The sequence below is a fragment of the Mchenga conophoros genome, linkage group LG16 (assembly GCF_057382185.1).
Source record: "Mchenga conophoros isolate Kocher_MC1m ecotype Shallow Benthic linkage group LG16, M_conophoros_male_GT1.1, whole genome shotgun sequence".
NCBI classification, from domain to species: domain Eukaryota; kingdom Metazoa; phylum Chordata; class Actinopteri; order Cichliformes; family Cichlidae; genus Mchenga; species Mchenga conophoros.
The window spans coordinates 18,654,701-18,677,449 of NC_140541.1; the positions used below are offsets into that span (position 1 = coordinate 18,654,701).

Below are 22,749 nucleotides of genomic sequence, written 5' to 3' on the forward strand. Positions count from 1 at the left end.
TGTGTGAAATAAAAAAGGAAATGCTCATTTTTTTTTTTTTAAAGAATTAGAATAATCCTGAAGTGATTTTCATTTTTCAGACCGGTGCAGTCAGGTTTATTAAAAGCAGACGTGTTAAAAAGAACACAGAGGAGCATAAAGTACAATCCTGAAGTGGTTTTAAGACCCAAGGATGATAGAAAAAACATCTTTAAAATCTTCATCTTCTCCACATCTTGCTTAAAGCTGCTTTCATATAATTTAAACACCAAAACAATTCCAGGACAATACTGAGACAAAAGTTGAACTCAGCCAAGCTATGAAGCACGGTGGGGAAATTATTTGCAAATGCTCTGAAACCTCAGGGCCTTGATTTCATTGCTGTCTGATAATTAATCAGACAGCAATGAAATCAGCAGAGAAGGAATTTAACAGGAGTCTCATATCACCGTTAATTTGATCGTATTAGAAAATGAGAAAGCCTCTCTCTCTCTCAGAGCAGAACGGCTACACCATGCTGGCATTAACCTTTCAAAGTAATCACACATAATTTAGTATTCTTCAAAAAATTTTATTGAACAAAAGTATCTCAATTCTCATCACGTTGTCGGTGATACAGTACCATAGTTGGATCTTAATGATTCATATATGCACCTCTTCTTATTTTGAATATATACATACAGTGGAGACAAGAATTAAATAACAATGCTCAATAACATTCAGATATATCATATAAAAGCTGAGGACCCCATGATCAACACTTCCATTGGTAAACAAATGCACATAGCAAACAAAAATAAGAGGAAAATGCGTGGCGGGACTAAGGTTATAACTTTCAGCTAAGATGAGAATGTATTTGGTTTCTTGACAGTGAAAGATGAATTTTTTTTATATATGTGTATATAAAGAGACAGAAACCTAAGCCCTGCTCCACTCTGTTACGGTTCCTACACCTGTTAGACATGCACAACACACATCAAGGGTACAATGGCATCTCTATATTTACCCAGAAACAATTATCTTTGATTTCACTTCTACCTGAAGTGTCACAAACTGTTTAGCTGGCCATGCTAAAGGCAGACAATCCGGATTTCAGGGTGGATTATTACTATTCATTTTACTTTTATAAAGACAACTTCGTTCAATTTTTCTTTTTTGCTAGATTCAAAGAGACCAGGCTTCAGACCTGTCATATGTTCAGTAAAACTGGACTACTCTCCAAGTCATTTTGTGATTCATTTGTTAATAAAAGAAAGATTTTGTGATTTGTAAAGGCAGTATATCATTTCCTAAATACTCTGAAACAGGGTCTCAGGTAATAACTTTACCATTTTTCCTTTTTAAAGACTTTTTTGGTATAATATCCCTTCCAAAGTTCTCATCGGTCAGATGTGAGAAGGTATTTTATTTCCATGGGCAGGCGCTGGAGCAGATCAAGTGGAATTACTCAGGTTAGCAGAAAAAAGCTTTTTATTATTCTTCAGTCAGTATCGTGAAATACTGGAGAACAGTAACATGTCCAGCGTGACACTATAAAGCATGAGCACAGAGTTATGAACGACTGACGTACTATGGCGAGTGCAGTGCAGCCCTGGAGCCAGTAGTAATGGGTACAAGGTGGCACATTTGGTTACACAAATAAAACATTTAAACTCTACAGGAAATCAGAAGTCTCCACTATTGCATTAGTGCTCCCACCTAGACTGCTTTTAGGAAGTGCTGTATCCAGATTTTAAGTACTACAAACTAACGATGGGGTCTGTGAAGATGGAAACAAGGAGGGATTTAAGTTAAACAAAAAAAAAAAGGAGAAATTTAAATGAGGAGAAAATGAGGAATGGTGAAAACTCTGAGACAAAGGGCAAAAGGCAAGAGAGTGATTCTGGTCACTTTGTGAAGTCACTGAATGAAGAAGCAACAGTTTAAACCTCCAGAGAGGAAATTAATTTAACTATTTTTTAAAAAGAGACAAAAAAAAGCATCAACTCTGTAACAAGCATTTCTTAAAAAGAAAAAAAAAAGTGAAGAAAAAACAATGGCCAGCGATTCGACAGGACAACACCAGAGTTAGGTCCCACAGAGGTCTGAGTTCTCTCTGAACTCTTAAATGTCTGTTCTCCTGTGTGGATTAAGAGCAATGGTGTAACTTACAATGTGCGTGCTAGTAAATGGACATTATGTATGACATCAGAAGGAGAGCTCAACACCCAACCAGGCTTCAGGCGTTCTGTTAGCAGCAGATTTGGTCACTGCAGTTTGCACATCTTAGATTGAGAGGCTGTTTTGTTTTTTCCTTTTTTCTCGTATTTAATTCTTTTGGCATGGTGTTGTAAATGAAGGATGCAGATATTTGCAGACACAGTGCTGGCTGTCTTCAGGTTAACGGCTCGGTTGGAGAGCTAGAGAAAGTTTCGCCTGCTCACTGCTAGGACAGATAAGACGCGGAGGTGCGAGAGAGGATCTAGACGTGGTACAGACGCCACAGCAAGAGGGTCCAGAGCTAAGGCTTGAGTTAAGACAGTCGGGGAGTGGCATTAGTGTTTGGTGTATGAGAGTGCATGTGTGTGTGTATGAGCATCCAGTGTAGGTGTGAGGGTGTGTAAATCACAGCAGTGCTTTGACCAGGTACAGCTTCTCCCCATGTTCGCTGGTGAAGATGGGAGCTTTCTTGTAATGCTCCACAAGTTCATCCATGGAGTTAAACCTGCGCTGGCCAATACAGTACACTCCGTCTGACAGCTGCACTTTAAAGTGCTTATTCTTACCCACCGCCTTCAGAGACACGGAGAAGTCACTGGGCTGAAAAACAAAAATGCAGACAGTTGTTACGGTTAGAAATGTGAGAGAATGACTGGGGGAAAAATGTGGAAATAAATTCAAAAGCAGACTGTGTTACAACCAGCAGGTGGCAGCATACGCCTAAACTTAAAGAGCTTGAACTACATTCATCCAACTGCAACATGTGAAATTCTGGTGTTCCGTGAGGAAAATAAATAAATAAAATGAATAATCCCATATACCATCCAACCCCACGTAGAAAGGTGTTTTAATGCATGTCATTGCTCTTCTTAGATGTTCAGTCCGTGCAGAGTTTTACTCTTAACGCTTCAATTTCCACTGCTGTAAGTGGGACGTTTTTTCTGAGGTTACCTAAAATCCGAATTTAAAGTGTGACCGCATGCAAGCTGTATTTATGACATCAAAAACGTACTGAAGAAATCTGAAACCCTGCGCCAAGACACAACCTAATCTTTTTTAGATGCACTTAAAATAAAAAAAGAAGAAATTCACTTCATAACAGCTGACATCAGATGGCTGCAGTGCAATGACAGAGGTGATCTACAGCAACAAATAATATACAATTCAATTTAACGGTCACCGTGAATTGTCCTTTTCATTAAAAAGAAAAACTTTTTTTAATCTAATAAACTCTGTCCTGCATGGAATCTCCTTTATTCCTCATAACACAAAGATGCATTTCAAAGCGGTTGGTTTGTAACCATTTTCAGCCAGTAATGAAGCCACAAAGGCTTTTGCTCCAAACCAGATTTATGCCTTCCTTAATCAGCAGCTTTTCAGCCGTGCTTGCATAACTGAAGATATTTCAAGACAAGCTTGTTAACAATATTATGTGGTGTAGGTACTTTATTAGGTTATACAATGTCACTGGACCACAAAAAATGGTGGTTACGGAGAGAGCACTGTGCAGGCTATGCCAGCATACACTCACTGGCAAATTCATGTTCAGGTGCTCGTCAATAAAAATATCTAATCAGCCAATCATATGGCAGCAATTTAATGCATTCAGGCATGTAGACGTGGTCAAGATGACTTCCTGAAGTTCAAATTGAAAACCAGAATGGGAAAGGAAGGTGACTAAACATTAGGGGTGGGGGAAAAAATCGATACTGTGTAGTATCGTGATATTTTGTTTGCTAATAACGTATCGATACAGGGACAGCAGAAATCGATATTTTGTTACAAAAAAGGTTTTTGTGCTCTGACTTCAGAGCATGTTGATCCTTTTTCTGAGCAAGAATCCTGACATTCCTTCACTGTCCAAATGTGTTTAACTTTTTTTTGGCAGCAATAAACATGACAGTTTACTTATTTTAATTTAAGACATGTTTTATTTTAATTAAGTTTAAAACTTTTTTATTTAATGTAAAATTATATTTTGTTTTATTTTACTTTCAAATTCTTCAGTTGCTGAAGGGGCTGCATAGTTTTCATAAATTGCATAGTTCAGAATAGCTATAATTGTACCAGATGGTTGCATTCAGTTAAGTTGGACTAGACTCTAATACAAACTGTTCAGTTTCTCAACAATAATACTGACTGAAAAGAGAAAGACTGAGTGTGAGACTTTGATATTAGATAAAATGAATATTGATAAAGTTTACCTTTATGTACAGAATCTGAATATCACAAAATATTTTTAAAAATTGCAATAATATCGTATCGTGCGTTAAGTATTGTGATAATATCGTATCGTGGGATGTATGGTGATTCCCACCTCTAGTAAACATGTGACTGAACTGGCACTGTCATTGGCACCAGACAGGCTGGTCTGAGTATTTCAGAAACTGATGTTCTACTGGGATTTACTACATAGCCACCTCTGATGTTTACAGAGAATGGACTGAAAAGGAGAAAATATCTGCTAAGTGGCAGTTCTCTGTGTGAAAACGTCTTGTTGATTTCAGAGGTTAGAGGAGAAGTGCCAGACTGCTTGGAGCTGACAGGAAGAGAACATTAACTTAAATAACTACTTGTTAAAACTTAGGTGCGCAGAAGAGCATCTCTGTATCCACAGCACGTTGAACCTTGAAAGAGATGTACTACAGCAGCTGAAGACCACACAACTTTTGTATGTGGACGAAGAGTTTCGCATCATATGCAGCTAGCAAATCTGCAGCAGCTGTGTGATGCCATCACTTCAACATGGACCAAAATCTCTGAAGAATATTTCAACACCTTGTTGAATCTGTGCCAAGAAGATTTAAGATAGTTCTGAAGACAAAAGGGGGTCTAACGTGGTGTAACTAATGAAATGGCACATACTGGAGTGTAATTATTACGAGCTTCAGCAGCAACGCATCACTGAAAAAACTTGAGGATTTGACCAGAAGCCTTTTGTTGTTATTAGTGTAAGCAACAGCAAAGGGTATATTCTGTACAGATTTAACACAGTTCTACAAATTAAGCTTCTAAGTAGTTAAAAAGATGGATGAAGAAAAAAAGAACACAACAATCCTTGCTAGAAGTAATTTTCACTGAGAGTGTAATTACTGTAGCAGTTTCTGGTTAAATATTTCTCCGACCAGCTGCTTCTGCTCTAAGCATGTGAATGTGAAAAATCATGTGATTGCTTATCAGGTTGCGTCTAATGTTTGTGTTAAATAGGACTGATTACTAAAAAGGTCAAGATTTCATATACATCATGTCTTTAAGCTTTTAAAATACTTAAACGCAGGTCCTGACATGGAGAAACATGCGGACTATATTTCCAAACTGCTCTTTTTTTTCTACCAGGATTCATCCTCAGTTTCTCCCAGTATCCAAAATACTACTCTATCATGACTTCACCCAAGTGACTCACCGATGACTCGCTGTCTCGTATGAGGAAGTCACCCTCTTCGCCTTTCTCGTTGAGTATGCACTCAGCCTGGTGTCTGGTGATGTTGCCGTAGTACCAGTCCCTGCCAGCGAACCTCCCTGAGCGTGCCGGTGCCAGGAGGCGGTTCTGTGGGGAGCTCGACGTAGAGGAGGGCGGGCCAGGCCGCTCGTCCAGCATCGCCACATAGTTTTTAGGTACCAGGCCCACCATGCCACGTGAGTTTTTACACCTCCACCACTCTGGGTCGTTCTCGGGCTTCTCCACCACTTCCATGACTTCTCCCTTCTCAAAGTTTAGCTCCTCCTCTGTCACAGAGCTGAAGGGGTAGAGAGTCTGAACCAGGTGAAGAACTCCCCCACGGCCACCTGTGCGCCCGTTTGCCAACAAAGTTCCTTGAGAAGCTTCGAGGTATCCCTGCGAGGAATCGCCCTCCCCTCTATCATCTGACCCTCCGAGCTCCTCTTGGACGTAATTGGAGGGAAACCAGCCTACCCGCCCCGCCTGATTGCCCCGCCACCAGCCGTCACTGCACTTCTCCATCACGATCACTCTGGAGCCTTTCACCAGGGTCAGCTCATCATCCCTCTCTGCTGTGTAGGCAAACTTAACTGTAGCAGGGATATTGAGGTCATAGATTCTCTCTGCTGCTCCTACCCCAACTCCTCCACCCCCACTGCCATTGGAGGGGTACTCTGTGTCTGAGCTTGGTGTTGGGGAAGCATCTCGGGCACTCGTCTTCCTCTTAGTTTTTCCTAAACCTGTGCACATAAACAGAAGAGTAACGTTACACAGATGGTAGCAAACACACAATTTTTTCCCCACATTTCTACCAGATTAGTCATATCATAATTTGGTCTCCGCAATACCCCACTTTTCTTACCAGGTCAACACCAATTGTGTCTGTCTGGTGCTAGTTAACAAATCTCATATGTCCCCATAGCTTGTCTTATACATGTCAGTTCAAATAACTGGATAGATCGCTCGTTCTACTCTGCATGTACTTTCCTGGTCAGACTTGTTCCAAATTGTTGACTATGCCACTTTCCAGTAAAGAGTCAACATGGCAGACTTCTCTCACTTGCGTCATACTTTCACTTCATTTGTACAAACGGTCCTCTCACATACACCTAGTTGGTTTAGTGTGTTTAACCATGTCTGCCCAGCTTAATAACCTAGTTAATCTGCAAAGGTGCAGAATCCATTCTGCATCCAAACTTGCATTTAGAGATAAAGATGTGATCATTTTTAGGATGAAAAGGCTTTTGTGAAGCATTGAATAGTTTAGTTTTAAAATTTTGCCGTTACAAATTCTAATAAAGAGCACAAAGGGCACCCAATGATAAGTGGGAAATGTTATAAACAGCTGAAAAGTAGGAACTTTTTCAAATAGTCATGGACATTACTTTACTACCAACATCTAATGTTCCAGGTTGTTGGAGAAAGTCTATGCCCCACAGCTCTCTGATATATTTCTACACTACCCTTATTAAGAGAGCCTTCAGCAGCTGCACGTGTGCTTCTACATGAAGCTGCACTCATCGCAGAGCAGGAGGATGCAGGAGGATGCAGGGGACTAACAAACTGGGTCTGCCAGTACTCTCTATGGCGAGTGGCAGAGAGGAGCAGTACATTCAGCTGATCAAACAATAGATAAAGATGCATAGCAGTGCATGGAGGGGAGAAAAAAAGAAGAAAAAAAAATTGCTACATTCAAGCTTTCAGTCATTGTGATCTTTTTATATGAATAGTGCTGTGAAAGCTTGAAAGTCCGTTTATTCCATTCTCTGTAGAGATGATTCCATACTCAGGTCCAGGCTCTGAGGAGGCTTGGTACATTTTTACTCCACCAACAGCATGTTTGGGATCACTGTCATGCTGAAAAATGAAGTTGTTGCCAATCAGAAACATTATAGATGATATTGCATGGGGATCAAAATCTGATGGTACTTTTCTATTTTGACAAGATCCCGAAAACCACTGGCTGAAATGCAGCCTCAAACCATGACAGAGTCATGCCTGTAAAAACTCTGTTGTACATCTCTCCTGAACTCCTCTGTATACACGGATGATCATTTACACCAAAAATTTCAGATTCTTTCCAGTTCTTGTGAAATTTTGCAGTAGCAGTTTCAATTTATCTCAGTCTTTTATAGTTCCCAGCTGTCATTTCTTTTGTCCTGCACTTGTCCAGTTAAAAAAAATAAATAAGTACACTCTGGAGATATGCCTAGTTTTGTGCTAAAGCTCTTTCAATTCAATTTTATTCGTACAGTGTCAAATCACAGAACAGTTGCCTCAAGGCACTTTGTAAAACTGCCGTCTTTGGCATTTTTCATATATTCAACTAAAGAAATGGGAATACATTATGTGTTTTTGTGACAGGGTGCTATTAACAGACCGCCTACGGTAAAAATTAGTTCTTTGCTATACTATTATGACACAACAATGGTTGATCCCTTGAGGCAGGTGCCTTTTTCTGCTTCAGTGACTCATAGGTGAATGTTAAGTTGCTTAACCAAAACAGCAGCAAACTGCAAAACAGCAACAAAAAAAACATTCCTGTGAAAATGGTCAGGTACTAGGATTGGACTGAAAACGAACTAAAAAGCAGCCACTGTCCAAAAAACATTGAAAGACCTTCAGAAAGCCTGGAGAAGCATTCCTCAAGACTACATTTAAAGTAGAATAAAATCTGGTTGCTTGGAAGCCACATAAAGAAATGAGGGGAGCTCAGGATTTTTGCACAGTAATGTAAACACTGCTGGAATGACGGCAGCCGTTGTCGTTAACATGTGGGTATGGTGATTTTTTCAAAGAGTGGCTACAAAAATGTATTTTTACAGAGCAGAGCAGCACCTTGGAAACAGCTGTTTTGACTGCTGCTTAACATGGGCCGTACTTCTGTTATTTAAAACTCCTTCAGCTATATGATAATACAAACATGGGTAAATGAGAACGGCTTTTCTGGGATTTCTCCTGTCGTAAAATAAAGTGTATATGAAATTAGATAGTAGCAGATGAGCCAACAGATGCAACTAACTGACAAAAAGGCTGATAATAAATTGCACCGAATCACAAAATTTGCAAAAATCTGTATTAAATCAGTCATCAAGTCTTTCACTGAATTACAGTTTAGTAGTTCTGACGTTCATACATATGGGCCCCATATTGTACCAACACTAAACATATAGAGATATTTCTGTTGTTGTGGGGAAATGGCATCAAAAATGAACCAAAACTGCTGGAAGGATGAAGCTTCTTGATCATCTCACATTTTGTGGGTCTTCAGACTCACTGGAGGGATGTTCATAAGCAATCAAAAACTGAATTTTGCATAATATGTTCCCTTAATCTTGTAAGAAATAACTAAACACTAATCAGTTCTTGTATATGAGCAGTAATGAAAGTTGCAATAACCTGAAGTAGATAACTGGAAGTAAGCAATAGTCAGAATGGCCTCGGCTGCTAGGGGAAAGGAGGCAGTTACAGTCACAAGAAAACTAATTGAGGCTGCAAGTTGTACTCATGGGCTGTTTGAAGCATTACAAGTGCAAAAAATACTTTAGATACAGGATATGCTATGAGAAACCTCAGAGGTAAAGGGCAATGTGATACTCGCGATATTAGAATTAAGAAAGAGCTACTCCTCCACTCACACCGAGCACCCCCGCTACTCATAAGGATTGAAATGAAAGCTCATTATCTGCTTGGTATTCTGACGACATCATCTACAGGCCGTGCACACATCTATTTAAATCAAAAGGCTGAAAATAGTTGGTGCTGACAGGGAATGAAAACTGGAGCAGCCACCATGGGCTTGATAATGACAGGCATATCTAGGATCAAAGTCAACTCCTGTCTTACCTGTCTCTGACTTTTTCATTCATGTACTTTCAAAGAGAAGTATTTAAAAACGCGCGTGCATTTCAATGAGACCTCAAGTTAAAGTCTCTGAGCTGAACATAACCAAGGAGGTCTCCTCTTTTCTCAAATTCATGTTAAAATAATAATGATATGCCACACGGCTGACAACATTTATACCATTTACTTGACAGTTGAGGCTTGTGTCATATGCTCATGTGTGCCACTAATGAGTGAAGTGAGCATCTTGACAGCTAATCACCCATTTGTGCCACAGAGCAAGCTGAAATGTCACTGCTGAATAGAACATTTACATTGTTTTGAAAATTGCAGGGTTCACACAGAGTACCATGAAACTTGTTGGCAGAGAGAGGGAGGAGAGAAGAAGTGGAGTGAAGAGAGACAAGGGGTCCCTTGGCAGCTGTTCCACACACACACATACACAAAACATGCAGGAGACCAGGCACATCAGAGGCCACAGCTGACAAAAATGCAAAGAAGAGGGATGAGATAGGAATAACAAACAGATCATGTTTATGGATAGCATATATCTGATAGCTGTGTGTGTGTATGAGTGTATGGGGGAATATTCTGTATCCAGTGACTGCAATCCAACTACTAGACTCTTGGGCCCATTTCAGGTGAACCTTTACGGATAATTAAACACACAGACATACACACACCACCGAAGTAAAGACACCTGACTGCATGGGGGTGGGTGTGTGTGTGGGGGGGGGGGTTACTTGTCAAAGAGGCTAAATCATCCTTTGGCAAGTTAACACTGATACGCGCTATAAAGTGGGAAATGAATTCTACAGTGTTTCTCCCTCGTTCAAGTACATATATGGACCGAAGCCAAAAACGGCTCAGCTGTTCAGTCTGTACCTCACTAGTGTAGCGCCCAGTCAAAGATGCCAGGGTTAATTTCTTTCCTAGCGGAAATGTTGCTTTTATGTTAAAAGCTGTGGTGGCAATCGACTAGAGTCTCATTCAAACATGCACTGCACCACCGTATTTCTATAGGCATCAAATAGTCTTTAACCTGACAGATCTCTAGTATAATCCCTGAGTAATCACTAACTGTGCCCATTTAAGAACACCAGCAACAATTGTCTAATTCAGAGCAAACGAGTGGGCATCATGTGTCCTCCCTCCTGTATGTTCTAACCAGGCAGCTTCTCCAACTAAACCAGAGTACTTCCAGTACCAAGAACCTGCCCGACTATACCCTGCTGAGCACCATGTGTGAGAAAGCCCAGTTGTGAACAATGTCTATCGACACTGTATAGATTTTTCTCTGTGTGTTTTGTAATAACAGCTCAGTGAACTAAAAAGTTGATTCTGGCAATGCTTGTTGCCACACACCAAGAACTCTTGAGCACATGCGTGAAAAACCGATCACGGTCAGGGGTCTCTATTAAGTCATTAGGAACATTAAAGTACAAGTGACCTATAACTGAATGATAGAAAGCAATGGTACCTATCCTAGATAGGTACACATACCTCTCAGGTGCACATTTTTCCCCCCTAGTCATTTCCACTTCAAGGCACTGGCCTACTGGTTTGAGCAGCAGCAGGCTTTATTCTCTCCTCCCACACATTCACTCCCAAAGTTCACCTACCTCTTCATCTTCTGAAAGAAGACTCGATTTTCAAGCCCAGAGGACTTCAACTCAGAGGGAAGTGAGTTGATGAAAGCCTCAGTGTCTGCATGTTGCAGCATATTGCTTCACTCTATAACTTAGAGTTGAGGACAGTTGAGGGGAAAGTTACTGTAATAAATAAGTCCACAAAATCCAACATTGCCCAGCAGCAAGTCTGTGCAACAATCAAAAAGCAATACCTGGTCCTGGAGGAAAGTATTGGCACTGACTCATCGAGTGGTATGATATAGGAGTAGTTGAAGTGAATCACATGTGAGCAATGCGTGTGTGTGTGTGTGTTTTTTTTTTATAGCAGCGTTGCTCTGTTGATATGAGTACCATGGGAAGCAGCTATGGACACCAGTATACCACTAGTGAGCCATGAGCCAAAACATATTCAGTATAGTTGCTGGTAATCTGACTCTGTTGTAGGGATGTGCAATATGACAAAAATCTCATATCCCGATATAAGACATTTATTGTCCTGACAACGATATAAATCACAAAAATGTAACATTTTCTGTGAATTCTGTGAATCTCGGGCAACTCGACTTGCGTGAAGTGTTTCCAGCTGGGTGTCCTTTACCTGGAGTCCATGAATGAAACTATACATTTTTAGACATAAGTTGTAACGGCCACCATTTTCTTTCAACGTTTGAGTCTAAGGTTTATTGTTTAGCACCTGACGGCTCTTTTTTGCTTCTCATCCGTAAACTCTCTGCATACTCTTTCACGTGATTCGGTTTATTTTGAAAAGTCTCAAAAGGATCTTGAGCTTTATTGTGAAAGGTTTACGTGGGAAAACAAACAAGCGGACAGCGGAGCCACGTGATGGTTTTACCATCATTGTTGCTAACGACAACACGTAAAAACAGGCTCTTGTCCATCCGTAGTGTGGTTATATTAAATATAAGAGAAAGAGAGAACTTTAAGAAATTAATATAGCCACTACAGTGACAATCAAAACGATGAAAAAACATTGCTTAGTTTATTTCACAACACCACAAAACAAACGGTAGCGTAATAGGAAACGATAGACATTTTTATATCGTCATTCGATATATATCATTATATCGAACAGCCCTACTCTGTTGTGTTAAAAAAGATGGGTGAACAGAAGTTGCTAGAACCCAAGACCTAGAGGACTAATAAAGTGTGCTTGAAATGGCTGCACATTCTTTTGAAGCTTGTATAGTTTAAGCAGGACACAGGTCTATTTAACGTAGCACTGACAATGACCATGTTTATTAAAAAGTGAAGTGAAATGGGCCATGGGTATGCCGCTTTTTAACCTGAGACAGGAAGAAGTAGGGCTGCTCAATTAATCGAATTTTAATCACGATTACGATCTGGGCTTTCAACGATCATTAAAAATGACTGAGCCGATTATTAGCCCCTCCCTAATTTATCCGCGACACCTTAAAGGCCGGTCCGTGAAAATATTGTCGGGCATAAACCGTCCGTGGCGCAAAAAAGGTTGGAGACCGCTGATTAAGAGGACCCGAGGGAAGCCCGGAAAGCTAAGCAGAAGTTATTTGGAGAGTGACTGCCGTTGGTTGAAAAGAGAGTTTAAAAAAAAAAAAAAAAAACTTCAGTGGTGTTGCACACTATTTTATATTATTTTTTAAAGTCATTGTTAACCCTTTAAAGCCGGTCAGAGCAGCACGCTCCGTTTTGCGTAACTATTTTTAAATCCCTGTAGAACCTGAACCGTGTAAGCTAGCGCAATAATTTGTTTTGCATATGAAACCGGAGGAGTTGTACTTACATCTGATGCCATCAGCTTGTCCTCGGTCACGGTTTCCTTCCACATATAGCTTTGCAAAAATTGCATAAAAAGCGCTTGCAGGAACAAAAACATAATATTCCAGAAACACGCTTTGCCGATCCATCAGCTGTTCGTAACACTTCCCACAGTGAAATGATGCACATGCTGTTTTCTTTGCAAATTTGCATCATAGGATTGTTTTTTGTTTTTCCTGCAGTATATAAAAATTGCTGTATCTCCAAAATAAAACTATGAAGACACTCAAAATAAATTTCCTGTGGTGGGAAACTATTTTTTGCAACTTTATTGTATTTAAAGTTTTGAGGGATAAGCCTCTTAAATTTCTCCAAGTAGAAATATATGTAAACAAAACAAAAGCGATTTTCAATTTTTTTTGTAGTTTATTGCACTTTTTTGCAATTTATGTAATTACTATGGACTTAATGCATACATATTATTAAAATATGGGCTATAACAGTTGTATTGATGTATAGCAACTTGAAATGCTCCCACAAATGGCACTACAGCATGTAAAAAAAATAATATAAGCTCTGGTGGACTCGGTTCTATAGTAGGTCTTAAAGGGTTAAATAAATATCGTCAAATAATCGTGATCTCAATTTCAGTGAAAATAATCGTGATTATCATTTTTGCCATAATCGAGCAGCCCTAGGAAGAAGTGTTTTGCACAGCTCCATATTCACCCACGCACCATCACTCACTGATCGCAGCAGTACAAACAAACAAACAGACAACAACAATAACAACAACAAAAAAAACAAAAAAACAAAAAAAAACAGGTGGACGGAAATCAAATTTTTCAATATGTTGCACATTGAGTACTGGCCCAGTTTCAGGATTAAGTAGGACTTTAGCTGAATTCTTTCAGTCATTACTGTTTTTATTTCCTGGGAGAGCAAAGTGGGGCACAAGGCAGCACGCAGCCATTTAGAGTTCAATTTTGCCTCGAGTGATGTTGATGATACAGCCACATTAAAGCACAGAAAATGAAAAGGAAAAGCTGAAGATAACAATAATTATAGACTACCAACATGCTGCATAAACACAATGGACTGACTGAAGAGATGAAAAATAGAAGAAAAAGGCCAGGCTGCTGAGAGGATGAAATAATCAAGCTCCCAGCCAATCAGATTCTCCATTTCAGTGTGTAAGTTCCATTAGCGGCTGACCTCACCTATTGCTCATCACTTCATCATGACAGCGTACTCGCCTATTGAATTTTCTCTGGCTTTTAACACTAAAGAGCTACTAGCTGGAAGCACGCTACTTAGACTGAAATGGAACTAGGCCATAATGATGTAGTCGATATGTAACTTAGTCAGGGGACAGAGAGGTAATCCATCATTCTCGCACAACCATTAGGCGGTTGATTTCTCCACTAATTAAACCACTGATCATAGAAAAGCAGAGACCTACAGTGACGGAGAAAAGAGCTGATGGGAACAATACTGAGGTGGGGGAGTGAGTGAGGGGATGCTATTGTCTCTGTACACAGTGAACTCTTATGAGGGTGACAGTGGCAGGCTGTGCCACGCTAGCCCACATGAGGCTACAGAGTTTCCCCGAGGGCTGGTAGCCACAGAGCTGAGAGTAATCAGAGCATTAGGCTAGACTCCTTTTAGCTCTTTCTCTATTCTCCACTTCACTGTCCTCCCCTCAAATCAAAATATGGGTGCCTTTCAGGGCCACACAGTTACTATTTTTATTCCAGTTGCGCATCTTGATCATCCCCCCGTTAAAATTTAACAGCAGGCATTTCTATTTTTTCCCCTTCTCACCATATCAGTCTCTTCTTCACAAAAAAAGGTATGTCATACTAAAAGTGTCAAAACAGATGAATTTCAGTGTTGCTCTGCCTCCGGCTCTTTTCCTGCTACAAAAAAAACAAGAGCAGGCTTATTTCTTGATGTCGGCTGTTTACCAGGACACACCACAAATCTGTAAGCGATCGGCCATCTCATTTGTGAAGGCTATTTTTCTCGGTGGTCACCTATGTGGCATTTGTACTCCGGGGGGCAACTTCTCTCCAATCATTTTGTCACCCTACTCCTAAAGTCCAAAAGAAATATGTAAAAATAACTTAGATATCAAGTATTCGACTAGCGCGTGTTCTAACAGGACCCCATTGTGAGACTATTTGTCTTGCTACGAGTTATAATAAATTAAACAAATACCAGGATGCCTGACAGCCATCACAGATCATATTTTGGAGCCGTAGCTGAAAGCTCAGAAATAGATTCCACTGTGCAGCCGCACTAAGGAGCTCACCGTTAATTTAGGAATGTCTCAAAATACCAACATGCGCTACTGTACAAAAAGTTAAAGTCAATGCTCTCCGGCACGTGTGAAAGCCCTGTGTGCCACATATTCAGTCTATGCCACTTTAAGCTGCTGTATTATGCATGAGGTCACATGTAAACTCTACTATATCTCTGTTGATGTCTTGATTGCAAGACAGGCAAGCACATAAAAGAATTACACTTATTTTTCTTTTAAAAGTCTGTCAAACTTGATGCTAACAGACAAACTTTGCTGTCTTTCATCCATATTGTTTTTATAATTGGCTATTACAAAGAAAACCTCTATTTTTGATCAGGGTGCTTAAATGGTGAATGTTAAATGTATTTAATTCATTTAGCCATACTATATTCTCTGCAATCCCTGTCACAGGCTGACAGCTATGGCAACATGTAATATCTAATATATTCAAGTCACGAATGGGGACTGAGAGACAAGAGTGCTGACAGCTGAGAGCAATGGGCAACTCAACAAGATCCCTGCAGGGCACAGTAACAGCTCCCAGCAAGGGGGTAGACATGGTGAAGAAATCATTTTACTTTTTTTGAGAGAGAGAATTCAAGCAAACACAAGTGCACACACACAGATATCTGTTTAACACCGCATCTTATCTCCTCCACCACGGCGCACAGAGTATTGAAAAGAGGATGCAGAGATTTTCTGCTTTTACTGAGAATAATCTCCTGGCAGTAGCAACTTGTACACACAAGGCAACCTTTGACTTCTAAGCAGCGTGTGACTGAATTCCTCTTACCCAGAGTGTCTTTGATGTTCTTCACAAGTGAGCCCTTCTTCAGGCTATTCTTGCGCTCGACGTAGTTTGATGGCACATATCCCGTTTGATTGGAGGCGTTGCGGACACGCCACCAGGTCTTCGAGTCGTCCAGGAGGAAGAGACGCTCATTTTTACGGATGTCAAGTTCCTGGTCCTGCTGGGCCGTGTAGTCCCACTTGGCTACAACAATCACCTCCTCTGTCATCTTTCATGGAGTCCTCCTGTGGGGGGGGGTGGGGGGAGAGAAACCTGGAGTGAGCCAAGGACTAAAACTCTTTGCGAACTGCCATACAAATGGTGTACATCAGTATACACATTCACTTATGTGCTATTAGTAAGCACATAAGTTAATTATTATAAGGAAATACTGCTTCTGACTCATCACCTGACTCCAGCCATTAGGCAAGTTATATTTAATCTATGAATCACAACCATAAAGTTGTTCTTTTGTTACTTATTAACCAGATTTGCTGTCCAACATTATTAACAATGACAATTACTAACAAAAGACTGCAAAAACATCTTTTACAAAATGTCAAAATATGTATTTTTCCCCCTAATGCAAAGGATAATTTAGAGGTGAGTTTATGTGAGGCTCTGCACTGCTGTGACACATAAGAAGTCATTACAAAAATAATCCATACTTATCCCTGCACAAAGTTATTAAACCGCTTATCCCAGCTCACACTGGGCATTATTCTGCATACACCCTGTACGGGGGTTCCAGTCTATCAGAAGGCTAGATTACGTAAGCAAGCTAAATATGACAATCTCATGTTTGTGAGTCATATTTAATCAAAATTTAAATAGATAATTCATTGGATGGAGACTAGAACAACTCTTCAAACTGCTAATGAAATTCTTACTGGCAAACTTTTTCTTTTTCAGGACAACGGTGCTAAAAACATCAACCCCTCAAAATAAATAAATAATAATTCTCAAAGGACTTCTTTGGTAGAAAACAACAAACACACAAAATCAATTTGTGTGCTCATTTTGAATTCACCCTCCTCAGCACGCACACACATCCACATTACTTTGCCTATTAGATTTTTCTGACAGACAGTGAGCAATTACATGCTCTACTTCACCAAGCTTTAGGTAAGGTCATTCGACGTGAGGCATTGACAAGGAATCACTTATGATGCAACCAAATTTGGGGGAAATCTGCACAGAGATATAAGGAATGTTTGATGGAATTTTTTACTCCAGTTTGTGAAAATCCACTCTGTGATAAAAGCCACCTCATGGTATGAGAACCATCTTAACAATCCAGTTTATATTTAGCTCTCTGCCAAGTAAGGAGTCTACAAGTGGAAGCTCGATTACTTCAAGACATGATTGACGAGAAATTAGTGGAGATTATAAGGAGCCTTTTGAAGATACGGATAAGTTAAATAATTGACAGTTGAAAGGAGTGTTATAAAGCTTTTTTGTCATCTATTGCCAAGCAACTTAATCAAATAAAACTGCCTGTTTGATATCTACAGTCTAATCTAATGTAAGGCTATCAGGGAGCTATTGTGAGGCACCGAATTACAGCAGTAACAAAGGTCAGGGTTCAAAACAGACAAGCACAAGCATGGGGAGCATATGTATGCATGTACATGGATTTGACACAAGGGAAACAATCAGCAGCACAGATTTATAATGCAGGGGGATTGTATATTCCCTTACGCCTATAATCATTTACATTTTAGTCTTTAATGAGAGGGCATAGCACAGATAAAGAACAACCACAAAAGAGATTTATGACTCGTGAGAAGAGGAGCTGCACAAATTAGACCGTATAAAAAGATTCCATTACTGGTGGAACGATTGATATCTTCTGGGTAGGCTACATTTTATGAAATGCAAATGGAAGCACTCTAAAGCTCCGGCTGTTTTTTCAACCGGAGAGATTCAATTCTGCTTCAATTAGGCCACGACCGCAGAGACAGTGCAGCCGATACAGAATACATTCTTACAGTTACAGCCGAAAGCAGGGTTGTGTGTCACTGCACGACAGCATCTAATAGCCGCTTTCTGTCTCTGCAACAGAACAATAAAAACTGAAATGCAACAGTTTGAGCAGATGAAATCTGCACTCATGAATGTGTCTCTGCTTGTTGTCACTAAGGCTGTCAAACTGGATTTCTTCACGGGCTTGAGCACGGACAACAGAAGAAAGGAAAGGAGGAAGGTTGTGCAACGCTGTCATAGCTTAAGTTCACCCTAAGTTAAATTACTCAACTTTCCAGGAGGTGACAACTTTTAGTGCACTACAAAGAATTCAGTAGGAAAAAAAGAGACAGAAGGGACAGTTTGATTTTCAGGAAAAGCAGCAGCTGTGCTTCTTTGGAGAGGGCAGGAAATTGAAGTGAAAAGGCAGATTTATGACAAGATGAGGGACAGTGACGTCAACTCTTCTAGGAGACAGGAGGTATGTGAACGTGCTGTGGCCTTTATCTGCCCCAGGCTACAGCTTCTAGGCCGAGCTACTTCGGTTGCATGATTACACTAAACCCGAGGAAGTCTGATTGGTTATATGCTGTACAGTTGTTGCTTTTAAGATATTGTAAAGCACATAAGAAGTGTTCAACAGCAATAAATCTGGCCACACTTCTACACAAGAGTGGTTGTTACACTCACTCAGACCTTTGAGCTGAAAGTCGTTTTCACGCTTGTAGCGCAACTAAATTTGAACAAATCAAGTAAAAAGCAATTACACTGATTCCTAGATCTGAGCTCATTCGTGGTTATACTTTTGACAAACAAATTAACAGCTGCGAACATGCAACCAGCTCCTTCCCTCAACCGATTTGCTGTCATCACAAAATGTCAGTGTCACATATAATCCATTGTATAGACTCTAGAGCGTAACAGCAGGTCTTGCTGCACTTAACTGAACTTTATGTGCTTACTTTTTTCCACCCCACTGGTGTCACCCCAGCGAGTACTCATTAAGGAACAACTGATGATTATTAGATGAGACTGCAGTGACAAACAGGTAGAAAAAAAAAAGCCACAGTACCGTCATGTTATGGGGGAGTGCAAAATGAGTCAGCCTTATGCATCTGTTGATATCAGCTTACTACAGAGAGTATTTGAGCAAAAACATAAGCGAATAGTAAGGCTAACCAAAATAATAAAACGAATCCAAACTAAGACAGTCTTAAATATCAGTATAAACTCCGTAACAATGACACACTGGCCTGATTAAAACATTAAAGACCCATTTGAAACTGTTAATCACATTCTTCATTAATCAAACCACATTTTAAATTGTAGGTATAACGTTGCACAGACATGATGCAATAGTGTGGAGATTGGGACTAAAGTTAGCCGTACTAACAGCTACAGCCTTCCTGCCTTGCAAGCTACCATCCAGATGTCTGTGCAGACACTGCTTAGGTCCTGGGGTTTTTTTTTTAAGTTGTTGGAAAATACAAAACATACAAAGCACAACTGCCGAACAGCAGCAAAACAAAGTGGTTACACATTGCACCAGAGTAACTGAATAATATGTGACCATTTTCCCCCACCATCCTATCATGAGCACTGCACCACCTATCAACCATTAGGCCAATTTCTGTCTCTTTGCCATCCTTGCATCAGGCAGAGTGATGGCAATGCTGCTTCAAATAAAATCTGTCATCCTCCGTCAGCTATCACGTATGACACAGTGGCAGCTGTATCACAGCTCACTGTGATACCCACATCGCTCTTGCTGTTGCAATGAAATCCATCAAGGCAGTTAATACAGAAATCAGTCTGAATGCCTTTTTTGATACAGTGAACTGAGCTTAAAAACAGGATCTGCTAAAGAAAGAAAATTAGAAAGAATTGCCATTTAATAGGATCAAATGACTTCCTTGGTATTATTAACAAACAAGACAGGTGGCTAAACAAAAAGGTCTCTCTCTGCATGAACGCACACAAATATACAGGAAAAGAAAATAAACCAATTTAGGCGAGTGTGAATTTGAAAGGGGGGGGGGGGGGGGGGAGGAGCCACACATTTGAGTGCTTCTCTCATAACCCCCCGTTATTCAGCTAAGAGAGTTATGAGAGAAAAGATGAGCAGCAGACTGCTGAGCTGGGCTTCACCAGCACTTCACAACTCCCTTCTAAGGGGGTGTTAGAGGCCCTTTCAAATGTGCACAAAGAGAGGGTGAAAGTAAAAGTGGATTATGAAAAAAGAGAGGATGTTTAAAGGGTGAAGAAGAAAAAAAAAAAACATGTCTGGCAGAGCTTTCCGTGTTCAGCATTCAGGTCAAAGCTAGCCAAAATTCAGCCAATGGGAGAACACTTCCACCTCCCCCCTCCACTCCACACTGTTTGCAATAGTTGCTTCTCACAGGAAGGAGGACTGCTTTACTCCCTGCTGGCGATCAGTGTCGGAAGCATTTGGAGTGCACTGAACAGACTGAAACATGAGGAAGCCAGATTCACTGCTACAGCCACTCTGGACAAGGCTCTGCAATTTAACGAGGCCTAATGGTCCTCTTCACAGAACGATTCGTCTCCAGCAACATAACCATGCCAGAGCAGCATTCAATGCCTTTCACATACAGTCAGTGTTGACAATATTTTCCACATGTATGCCTGCTGCCGTCTCATTTACCCCAGTTTTGCAGGCTGAAAAAGTGTGGCAGCTACGTTGTTAAACAGCAATATGTTACATCCTCTCGATAGGCTTTCAGTGCATCACCCACTCACACACAAAGTACATTTTCTGTCTCTCACAGCCCTTCAACAGAGGGTGTGGTATATGACACGAGCTCATCTGCCTCCGTATTGAGGTTGGCGAGTGCTCTTCAGTTTCAGGAAAATAAATGGGCGCTATACACATGGATGCCATCAAAATAATACAAAGAAGAAGAAGAAGAAAAAAAAAGCACCAAACTCAAACCACTCGAGGACAGCTCGAATACAACACCAAAAGCGCTTCTTGCTGTCTTCTCAAAATAGAACTGAGAAGAAGGCACACTCAGACCACACAAATAGAACCCGGCCTGCTATCACAACACCATATGACTGAACATCTGAAGACAGAGGAGGCTTTATCAAATTCAACTTTTCCAAAGCTGCAAAGCACAATCTAAACCAGAGAACAAACACAGCCAACTCTAGTAATAACATCCCTAAAAATCCAGCCCCGTTTTCTGATGATTCCATTGAGTCTGAGCAGCAGACCCCAAAAGAAACATAAACAGAAGTATCCAAAAGTAAAGCCAAATAAATGTTCGAGTATGAGGTTTTAAAGTGATACTACACTATCCAGCACTGTGCTTTTAAGTTTGGGATTTGTGGATGAGATTAAACAAAATCACAGGCAGGCTTAAGCATCCTACTATCATTATGTACTTCAATTCTTATATTGGGGCATTTAGCATTCAGTACCTTTTTAGCATCTTTTAAAGTTTTTTTTCCCCTCTATAAGATCAGTTTATGTACTACATAGCCTGTGATTAAAGTTCCAAATCCTCTGTGCCTGTAGAGTGAATCTATTTAAACTATAATTACAAATACACACAGCCCCAAAATACTAAAATTATGCTTTTTTGTTGCTGCGTTGCCCAAACAAAATATGATTACATGCACACAAGCCACAAGTTAATATGCTGAGCTTGTGCAATTCAGGTGCACGCAGTCACCTGAAAACAGAGTTTAGAAAGTTTTCTGTTTAACCCTCTGAAAGCAATATACTAAAATTCCTGCTGCTCTAGCAGAAAAGCATCCGACTGTTCCCATGAGCCGAGATGGAGCGTGAGCATTCAGCACACAGATGGCAATAGTCTTCACAAAAGCACCAAATTATATCCAGCATGTCAACTCGTATTAAAAGCTTTGGGTGTTTGTATTAATGAGAGTATTAACTGCTTCTCATGGGGGAAAAAAAAAAAAAAAAAATCACTTGACATAAGGCCAAACAAACAAGCAGGGACTTGCTTTTGGGGCCTGCTTGTTTAAAAGCACTGTAAGTGTTAGTAAGGGTTTTTGATACCTTTTGCGTATACACAGAATGTGCCATTGTAGCGAGTACAACCAAACCAGAAAACAAAAACAAACAAAAAAAAAACAAAAAACAAAACAAAACCAAAAACCATGTCATGGAAGTTTTAGGGTGTGTATTAAAGCACCAAAAGACTAATTGAAAAACGAAAAAAAATAGATACATTGAAATTTGTAGTTGCCATAGCATACTGTGCATTTTTATATACCGTAATTGTCGGGCTATAAGCCGCTACTTTTTGCACAAGCTTTGAACCCTGCGGCTTTTAGTCAGGTGCGGCTTTTCTATGGATTTTCCATGATTTTTGTGATATCGTAAGACGATTTGTTTTGTTTGTTCCGCTGTTGTACGGCACTACGTTGCCTGGCGGAAGGATCGGGGTTCAAGAGTGGTATGTTAGTCACATGTCCGTCCTCCAGGAAACGTAGTGCCGTACGAAGTAGCGCGAAAAACAAACTTCAAAGTAGCGCTACGCGTTCAGCGGGAGGCGTGGATGACGAGTGGCGATAAACTTGCGAAAAGCAAGTTATGCCCAACTCCACCGGTGGATTCTGACAGCGTGGAAAAGTGCGAAAACATCCACGATCACCAACGGATTTTGAAGGGCTGGACTGCTGCATGATGGAGAGGAGGACACCGCCACGGCCCTTCTGAGGGTGTTCGACTCTGACACTGACAACGAGGATTTCTTTGGTTTTGAAAGTGACAACGAAGGAGAGAAGCGGAGAGTGGATGACGAAGCCATCCTGAGCCTGTTCGTTTCCGACATTGGAGAAGAGGACTTTG

At 40.4% G+C, this 22,749-nt stretch overlaps 1 protein-coding gene across 3 annotated transcripts in view; it reads right to left on the reverse strand.

Annotated features, from left to right (window-relative positions):
* Positions 1-529: 529 nt before the first annotated feature.
* LOC146556582 (cytoplasmic protein NCK2-like) overlaps positions 530-22,749 on the reverse strand; it is a 41,793-nt gene continuing 19,573 nt past the window's right edge. For all 3 annotated transcript variants that reach the window (XM_085249517.1, XM_085249516.1, XM_085249518.1), the window contains exons 2-4: positions 15,945-16,186; positions 5,582-6,357; positions 530-2,778 (exon numbers count right to left, since the gene is read on the reverse strand). In XM_085249517.1, coding sequence (XP_085105643.1) covers positions 2,584-2,778; positions 5,582-6,357; positions 15,945-16,170 — 1,197 coding nt within the window. In that variant the 5' untranslated portion in view covers positions 16,171-16,186 and the 3' untranslated portion in view covers positions 530-2,583. The remainder of the gene's footprint in view (positions 2,779-5,581; positions 6,358-15,944; positions 16,187-22,749) is intronic.